At 42.5% G+C, this 9,804-nt stretch overlaps 1 protein-coding gene across 3 annotated transcripts; it reads left to right on the top strand.

The window, feature by feature from the left end:
- The first annotated feature begins 558 nt into the window (after positions 1 to 558).
- On the top strand, positions 559 to 6,727 carry gp9 (glycoprotein IX platelet). 3 transcript variants are annotated; one of them, XR_013819087.1, is made up of 3 exons: positions 559 to 702; positions 3,153 to 4,440; positions 6,479 to 6,727. XR_013819087.1 is itself a non-coding variant. In XM_079850274.1 (2 exons), the coding sequence occupies exon 2, from the start codon at positions 3,128 to 3,130 to the stop codon at positions 3,845 to 3,847; it is 720 nt and encodes a 239-aa protein (XP_079706400.1). In that variant the 5' UTR covers positions 597 to 1,096; positions 1,522 to 3,127; the 3' UTR covers positions 3,848 to 6,258. The 3 variants fall into 3 exon arrangements, 2 of the variants coding, with proteins under 2 accessions (XP_079706400.1, XP_079706401.1); XM_079850274.1 differs by lacking the exon at positions 6,479 to 6,727 and having other exon boundaries at positions 597 to 1,096; positions 1,522 to 6,258; XM_079850275.1 differs by lacking the exon at positions 6,479 to 6,727 and having other exon boundaries at positions 610 to 702; positions 3,153 to 6,258.
- The last annotated feature ends 3,077 nt before the right edge of the window (positions 6,728 to 9,804 follow it).

A 9,804-nucleotide genomic window follows, 5' to 3' on the forward strand; every position in this document is an offset into this window, starting at 1 on the left:
TGACAATGTTGTCGTTTGTAGGCGAAAACGTTGACATTTTTAGTACATTGTTGTCGTGTAAATGTACTCTAAAGCAAAGAAACTAAATACAAAGAATCAAACTAAACAGGCAAAACGTGGCAATATCTCACGTCTTCAGTTTTATTTGAAGTAATTGTGCAGCTCCATTTGTTTATTTTAATGTTCATTTGATTCAGATCATCAGCTCATGAAGCCCTGCAGTTCCCGCACAAACCCAGCAGATGTCTATCATGATCACATTTAAATGATATTTGATATATTTACATTTAATAGGGGTTGTAGCTTTTTAATAAATGTAAGCAGTAATTAGTATGAAGTGTAATGAGAGTCACTTTGCTTTGGTGCCATCATGTACCCACTGCAGGCTCAACATGAAGTTATTTCCGTTCTCAATATTTCTGAATGCAGAAATAAACATGCAGGGCATTTCTAATGTGCTCTTGGCAGATAGTCTTATCACACAGGCCACCCCAGTGATGATCACATGACCCACCACGCTCCTAGAGCTCTCATTGGTCGAGAGAAACTATCAGACATGGGAAAAACATTTCCAGTGGTTTGAGGTTTACAGCACCAGTTATACCCATATTAATATACAGAGACGTTTGAAAGAAGAACAGTGGACGTTCCTCTCCGCCTACAGCCAAGATGATTATCAGACACCTCCACATATGCTAAAAGGTAAGTCTTACATCCATTATGCATACACAAGTCTGCCCACTTTTTAAGAGTGTGACGTAAGTGTCCAGTAAGGTACATTATGTTGTTATAGTGAGAGTGTTGAATTGGGCTTGTCTGTTTCCATGACTTTAAACTTTTTAAACCCTATCTGTCATAAAGCTCATACCTTTTATAAATTAGCCAGAATATTTATTATCAGCATGGCAGAAGCACACTCGACAGCATGTGGCAGTCCGCGTCAGTGCCGTTCATAATGTCGAACCTTTTGAGATGTTTGACCTTTTCAACATCACTGATAGACAGTGTTACTTTACACACTGATCTCTTTTTTGTAATATTTGTTTTGTTTTATTGTTGTTCTTTATTATTGAACTCCAATTCAGATTCAACACAAGTTAAGCTCTGTGGAAAGCATCTGTGACAAACAACAACAAAACTGTGTTGACAGGTTTGAAATGTTAAGAAAGATAAAGTGCTGATTTTAAAGGATTAGTTCACCTTAAAATGAGAATTTCCTGACAATTTACTCACTCCAAAGCCATCCAAGATGTTCATATCTTTCTTTCTTCAGTGGAAAAGAAATGAAGTTTTTAGAGGAAAACATTTCAGGATTTTTCTCCACACAGTGGACTTCAACGGCCACCAGAATGTTGAAGTTCAGAATGTTGATCGTGCACAGCCCTTTGAAACGGCATTGATTTGGACTTCAACATGTTGGTTGCCATTGAAGTCCACGTGTGGAGAAAAATCCTGAAATGTTTTCCTCAAAAAACTTCATTTCTTTTCCACTGAAGAAAGAAAGACATGAACATCTTGGAGGGCATTGGGGTGAGTAAATTTTCATTTTGAGGAGAACTAAACCTTTAATTCTTCCAAAAATTACATTTTCAAGGCCAATTTTGGTGCATGTTAGTTGTGCAAATCATGCTAAATTTACAGTGATTACCGGGAGTTGTGCATATCAGTGCGTGAGTGAACTGAACCCAATCACAAACAATTTCAAGACTTTTTGCAAACCTAGATCAAACGAGTTTCATTTAGAAATTTGGCATCATAACTTTTGATTCTAATCAGCTAATAGAAAGCAGACATCACGATACAGTAATCTCCAATGTTTAGTATAAAGTGTGTATCGATGACCCTGCTGCCCCAGCTCCACTGTAAGTGCATTAATGGACATGTTTGCTTGTTTCTGCACACTTAAGGTTAGGTTGAAATTATTTTCTGTCTCTCATGCAAATCACAAATGATTTCAGTATGTTAGCATTTAGCTAAACTAACTGTTCAATTTATCAGCATATAAATACACATGCCCCAAAAACTGAATTTTTTTTTAATACACTGAACATTTGTCATTGATTATTTTAGGTAATTATATTTATAATCAGTGTTACTCTCCATCATTGTTATATCTATTATCTTGGATTTATTTTACACTGAGCTTGTCACTATGCATTCTGGGATTGTCTTATTAAAATCAGTATTGTATGCCTATTGTAGTCAAGTCACCTTTATTTCTATAGCGCTTTATATACAATACAGACTGTTTCAAAGCAGCTTTATGGTGATAACAGGAAAATAATGATCAATGATGCAAACCAAATTCATTCTGCTAGTGACTCGAGGCAAGGCAAAACACTTGAACACAGATCTTCTCTGTTCTAGAAGTTTGTTCAGTAGAGAGAGTCGTCTCAAGCTCATGTCACAGATGCTGCTGATAGAGCTTTGCACTTGATCTGGAACATTCTTGTACTTGTTTAATATTACTTGATACTGATATAACCATATTCATGAACAGACCTTTCCGGCGCTGAGAGGATTTTACAGCACCTCTTTTCTACAGCCAATTCGGTCACACTTTACTATAAGGTTCATTAGTTAACATTACTTAATGTATTAACTAACATGAACTAACCATGAGCAATACATTTGTTACAGTATTAATTCATCTTTGTTAATGTTAATAAAAATCCAGCTGTTCATTGTTTGTTCATGTTAGTTCACAGTGCATTAACTAATGTTAAGAAATATCTTTGATTTTAATGACGTGTTAGTAAATGTTGAAATTAATATGAACTAAGATTAATAAATGCTGTAGAAGTATTGTTCATTCTCAGTTCATGTTAACTAAGGTTGTTAACTAATAAACCTTACTGTAGAGTGTTACTAGTAAATATAAGGTTATGTACCCAAAGACAAATGAATGTCAGAACTCAAGAATTGTAGGATTTTCAGGAACATTATAATCGTAATGAGTTTGAATATGTACAAGTCACCTTCATTTATATAGCGCTTTTAACAACATAGATTGTTTCAAAGCAGCTTTACTGTGATAATAGGAAATTACAGTAACAGATTGTTTAGGCTTTTACAGCAGCATTAGGATAAAGTTATCATAAGTGTACTCTAGTACTCTTGTGAAGACATGTGTAACTGTGTTCTGTCCACAGACAGGATGCTGTTCTCTCTGGTTCTGAGCTCAGTCTTCGCTCACGTCAGCGGTGACTCCTGCATGTGCACGACTGTCCCGTATAAAGGTGTGCGTGTGAACTGCAGCTCGCAGGGCCTGAGAACACTCCCTCGGCTTCATGCCAGCGTCACAGAGCTCCTGCTGCAGAATAACCTCCTCACCGCCGTATCTCCAGGGCATTTAGACACGCTCACCAACCTCCAGCTGCTCGATCTCTCCGGGAACCCGTTCCACTGCGACTGCAGGATCCTGTACCTAAGACAGTGGCTCCAGAGAAATCAAGCCGTCTCTGTGAGTCCGGTGTGTGCCAGTCCTCCAGAACTAGCCCACAGACCCATCGCTGAGCTCACTGATGCCGATCTGCCCTCCTGTGCCTCTGACGCCTGCTCCGAGTGGCTTTATAACGCCGTCTTGTGCTCAATGCTCTGCTTTCTCATTGGTTTGCTGCTGTGGTGCGTGCAACTCGCAAGAAACTCTACCTTTACTCTGGGCATTGATGAGAGACACACTGGATTTGAGGCAGAATCTCTTCGATCGCTCAAACCCAAGCACAGAGCGAGGGTGAGATGCAGTTTTGGGGATGACATGGACAAGCCTTTATTCAACATGGACATCCTCCCTCAGATACTGGACGTCCTGCACAAGCAACACAACATTAAGATTAAAGTACCGTGAGAAACTACACTAATCCCTTCACTTGCTTGTGTGTCGTGGGATACTGCAATTGCGCTTTGATTTGATTTGTAACATGGACTGAGATATTAGGCAATTGTAAATCCTGCCAGTTACTTAAACTTTTGATGTAAGGAGAATTTTAGTCGGTTCAAAAATAAAATAAAAGAAAACAACCTCTGATGAAATAAACATTTACTGGAAAGAGAAAAACTTATTTTATTTTTGCTATTTGCCAAGACTAATATAACTATAACTGAAATAAAAATTAATGAAAAAAAACCAAAACATATACATATTTTATTAATAAAAAAAAAACATAAAATAACAACAACACAACAAAATTAATCAAATTAAACATAATTAAACTAAAATTAAAATGAAAACAGCCAATATAAAAATAAAAGCTATAATAATATTGTTAGGTTTATGGACTAGTTTTGGCCACTAGAGGCTCTCAGTGTTTCATTTCAGTTTCCCGCCATTTTATCATGTGCTATTGTTGTCACCTGTGCCTCATTTCCTGTGAGTGTATTTAAGTTGCTCTGTTCCTGTTTTTTTGCTCAATACTTGTTATGTTGAGACCAACCTCTCCAGTAGGGATGGGGAAATGAAGCCTCATGAATCACTGAGGCTTTCCCCTGACTGTTCCGGGAAAAGATTCAAAGCTTCGAGAGTGTCGAGAACAGCGCCGAGAACAGCGCCATCTGGTGCTTATTTAAAATAAAGCAGCCAGAAGCCTGTGTTAGAAGCTCTGGCAGATGAAGCAACCACAACACACTCCATAGTTTCAATGTTATGTGTACAAATAAATGCCTTACATGTTTGTGTTTGATTTGTTCATTAAATAAATTCATTTTCCCATTAAAGTGTGACAATAAAATAGAATAGTTTATAAGCTTATATGATTCAATAAGATTTAATGTAGGCCTACTCTCTCTCTCTCTCTCTCTCTCTCTCTCTCTACACACACACACAATGAATAAGGACATTGTCTGATAGTATCATCTGTTATTAAATGTCAATATCAATAATTGTAAATATCAACCAGACTGAGCCAACAGTAGCCCCGTTTACATGCACACTTTTTTGCTATTCTGATTGAGATCGTTCTGATTGACGGATTCCGGTTGACTGTTTACATGGGATGTTATCTAAACCGATCTGGTGTTTACATGTGCTGACGCTTTCAGTCGAAGTCATTTTCTGACATGCGCACACAGCTTGTCTGACGGATCTGGAAGCTCATTATTTCCACGTTTTCAATCCTGTCAAGATGGTGCATCACTTAATTGTCGCGTTTAGTTGTAGGCATCAGACGCGTTTCCACTGTCGGGCCAGTGCGAGCCATAAACGGGCCGTTTTATTGTATTGTGTAGGCTATTGTTCTTTGTTAATTATTGTCTTGTTTTGTAGCCTATTTGCATCAGTTTTTCATTCTCATACTCATATCACACTCATGATAGCATATAATTAAATATAGGCCATCATTATTGTAAAAAAAAAAAGAAGAAAAAAAAGGAAGTTTTATCAGAAAACTGATCGGAAAGAAATCACTGGAAACAGCCTGATCGATCGCAAAACAAGAGCGACTGTTTGCTGGCATTTTTGTTGTTTAATTGAATTTTAAAACCCAAGAATAGATGTTTTACCACAGGTTTACAATAAAAATCGATACATTTATCATAATGAATTAATTTGTGTCAAAATTGCACACTAGTCACAGAAATAAAGTGGTTTACCGTTTATGACGTTTGTGAACGTTTACAAAAGAAAGAGGACACAAAACTTATTCGCGTCTGTTTCTGTTTATTTGGTAGCCTAGTAACAGGACGTATTTACATCACATTTAGAAAGAATGTTCATTTCTACAAATATGCCACCAAAAATATGACCTGAGGAGCTTTAGCACTCTCTCCCAGAAGGATACAGTTATATTTTCAGTCAGAGAAAAAGAGGATAGTCCGAGACATAGGCTACTGAAAGATAAAATAAAAACAGGATTATGATTTGTCTGATTTCTTCAAGCGTACATATTTTCCATGTTTACTATGGTAATGTTTAGCGTGCATAGTTTTTTTGCATCGGGTATAAATATTCCTACCTTATACGGTGATCAGAATCCACATCAGATCACAAACAGAAGGCATTATGTTAGCTGACAGAATTATCTGGCGCAAAACCAGGCATGCGCAGAAAGACGTACGCTCAAAGTAATCGGAACAGCTCGTTTACATGGTGTAATCTTTCGTTTGATCGGTTCATGAAAAGGTTTATTCCACCCCCTTCAATCCGACTGAAATTTCAATCGGTTTGAGCATTTTTATTCCGATTGAGGTGTTGACATGGAGCATTTTCATTCTGATTGGACTTGCACCTGGTTATAATCGGAATACAATGCTACATGTAAACGGGGCTACTGACTCGTTAAATACGATCTGAAGTTCGAGCCTTCTGACACCCAAAGCGAAACGCGCACGTGACTGGTCAGAAAGTGAGGCTTCGTTTGTCATCGATCACGTGACTCTAGTAAACCAATACACGCCTCGATACGGGGCTTCACTACAAACTGTGTCGCTTATGTGATACACGCATCGAAGCTTCAGTGTCATATGTAACATCACTACTCTCCAGTCTTTTGGTAAATTCCTCGTGTGATTTTCTCTGGATTTATTTGCTCTGTTTGCTTATCTGACTTTTTCATTTTGTTGTCTTTATATTTTCCCATGGACTTTTTCATTTTTTTTACCTCTTTGGGAAACATAATTTACCCTTTGATGTTTCTAGACCCTCTATGGGATTTTTTGTATTGACTCATTGGTACATTTGGAGATTCTGTTTTGGAATTACTTTCTGGATTAATTAAATGAGACATTACGTGTATTCCCTGACTGAGCTCTCGTTTCTGCAAATGGGGAAGACGCAACAAAGGGGCGAGGCCATGTTGAGAAGAGTTGTTGTAGAAGAGCACGTTTGTGAGTCTGCTCAAGCTCTGGCATTCCTCTTTTCGCATTTATCACAATACAGTGTGTAAGACAAATGCAACTGCATGTTATAAAAGCAAGATGACAAGTTATAACTGTAATTAAATTAAACGATACCGGTTCTATCTTCATGCAGCATATATTCTCTGGCTCTGTAGACCTTACAACAGTTCCCACATGACAGAATATGCTAATCAATGACTTGAAGATAGTTAACTCCACATCAGCTACATAATTTCATCAATTTAACCATTAACCATTCAGAAATGTCCTGTTGCTTCTACATGTTGTCACTTCTTCTTGAGTCTCTCCATCATTGTCCGACTCCGGTTTGAACATAAAAGGCAATACAATTTCTGACATTTTAGTTTGTGTGTGTGTGAGGTAATTGGAGCTGCTAACACACACAAGCTCTTGAAGCTCCGCCCTCTGTGCCGGAAGCAGCAGCTCATTTGCACTTAAAGGGACACACAAAAAAAACGACGCAAATTCACCCTCAAAAAGTGACAATTTTAACATGCTATAAAAATCTGTGGGGTATTTTAAGCTAAAACTTCACATACACACTCTGGGGACATCAGAGACTTATTTTACATCTTGTAAAAAGGGGCATTATAGGATCTCTTTAATGTAGACTACTATCTATGTAAAGAACAACAGGTAGAATATTCAATGTGGGGTCACTTTAAGAGTTTTGATCTATAGAGGCAATACAGACATCCCCCTCAATTTTCAATTTCTTTTAAACGATTAGATCCCTTATCTTCCCCTCAACAAATAAACAGAATCAATTGTTCGAAAGATCTCGGTCACTCGTGTTACCCTGGTTCCCTAAGAAGGGAACGAGAAGATGCATAAGGAGTTGTTGGTATGAGGAACTCCTCCGGCATGACAGTGTAAGGGGGAGGGGGAGGGGGAGGGGGAGGGGGGGATGAGGGGGGAGGGGGGGTATGGAGTTGAGAATGAAAAGAGGACAGAGTCTTTTTTTGTTTTTTTATTTATTAGAACAAAACTGTGTGGTCCAATAAATGCAGTGCCACATTTAATACCATCTATATTAGGGCACTGGGCATTGCAAAGATTTTTGAAATCACTCACTCCTCTGGAAGCTTCCTCACTCCTCACCCCTCGGACCTCACTCCTCTAGAAGCGTCCTCACTCCTCGCCCCTCACTCCTCTCTCCTTGCCCCTCACTCCTCTCTCCTCACTCCTCTCTCCTCGCCCCTCACTCCTCTCTCCTCGCCCCTCACTCCTCTCTCCTCGCCCCTCACTCCTCTCTCCTCGCCCCTCACTCCTCATTCCTCACTCCTCACCCCTCGTTCCTCACCCCTCACTCCTTGTTCCTCACTCCTCACCCCTCACTCCTCGTTCCTCACTCCTCGCCCCTCACTCCTCTCTCCTCGCCCCTCACTCCTCGTTCCTCACTCCTCTCTCCTCGCCCCTCACTCCTCTCCTCACCCCTCACTCCTCGCACCTCACTCCTCCCCTCACTCCTCGCACCTCACTCCTTTCCTCACCCCTCACTCCTCACTCCTCGTTCCTCACTCCTCTCTCCTCGCCCCTCACTCCTTGTTCCTCACTCCTCGTTCCTCACTCCTCGCCCCTCACTCCTCTCTCCTTGCCCCTCACTCCTCGTTCCTCACTCCTCTCCTCGCCCCTCACTTCTCGTTCCTCACTCCTTTCTCCTCGCCCCTCACTCCTCGTTCCTCAGTCCTCGCCCCTCACTCCTCTCCTCGCCCCTCACTTCTCGTTCCTCACTCCTCGTTCCTCACTCCTCTCTCCTTGCCCCTCACTCCTCACTCCTCGTTCCTCTCTCCTCGCCCCTCACTCCTCACCCCTCGTTCCTCACCCCTCATTCCTCACTCCTTGTTCCTCACTCCTCACCCCTCACTCCTCGTTCCTCACTCCTCTCTCCTCGCCCCTCACTCCTCTCTCCTCGCCCCTCACTCCTCTCCTCACCCCTCACTCCTCGCACCTCACTCCTCCCCTCACCCCTCACTCCTCGCACCTCACTCCTCTCCTCACCCCTCACTCCTCGTACCTCACTCCTCGTTCCTCACTCCTCTCTCCTCGCCCCTCACTCCTTGTTCCTCACTCCTCGCCCCTCACTCCTCGTTCCTCACTCCTCGTTCCTCACTCCTCGCCCCTCACTCCTCTCTACTTGCCCCTCACTCCTCGTTCCTCACTCCTCGCCCCTCACTCCTCTCCTCGCCCCTCACTTCTTGTTCCTCACTCCTTTCTCCTCGCCCCTCACTCCTCGTTCCTCAGTCCTCGCCCCTCACTCCTCTCCTCGCCCCTCACTTCTCGTTCCTCACTCCTCTCTCCTTGCCCCTCACTTCTCGTTCCTCACTCCTTTCTCCTCACCCCTCACTCCTCGCACCTCACTCCTCTCCTCACCCCTCACTCCTCGTACCTCACTCCTCGTTCCTCACTCCTCTCTCCTCGCCCCTCACTCCTTGTTCCTCACTCCTCGCCCCTCACTCCTCGTTCCTCACTCCTCGCCCCTCACTCCTCTCTCCTTGCCCCTCACTCCTCGTTCCTCACTCCTCGCCCCTCACTCCTCTCCTCGCCCCTCACTTCTTGTTCCTCACTCCTTTCTCCTCGCCCCTCACTCCTCGTTCCTCAGTCCTCGCCCCTCACTTCTCGTTCCTCACTCCTCTCTCCTTGCCCCTCACTTCTCGTTCCTCACTCCTTTCTCCTCGCCCCTCACTCCTCACTCCTCGCCCCTCACTCCTCTCCTCGCCCCTCACTTCTCGTTCCTCACTCCTTTCTCCTCACCCCTCACTCCTCGTTCCTCACTCCTCGCCCCTCACTCCTCTCCTCGCCCCTCACTTCTCGTTCCTCACTCCTTTCTCCTCACCCCTCGTTCCTCACTCCTCGCCCCTCACTCCTCTCCTCGCCCCTCACTCCTCTCCTCGCCCCACTTCTCGTTCCTCACTCCTTTCTCCTCACCCCTCACTCCTCGTTCCTCGCTCC

Source organism: Squalius cephalus (genome assembly GCF_949319135.1).
Source record: "Squalius cephalus genome assembly, chromosome: 18".
Classification (NCBI taxonomy): Eukaryota; Metazoa; Chordata; class Actinopteri; order Cypriniformes; family Leuciscidae; genus Squalius; species Squalius cephalus.

Excerpts from the sequence above, each read along its gene's own strand:
- gp9 (XM_079850274.1), top strand. The coding sequence starts at position 3,128 with ATGTGTAACTGTGTTCTGTCCACAGACAGGATGCTGTTCTCTCTGGTT.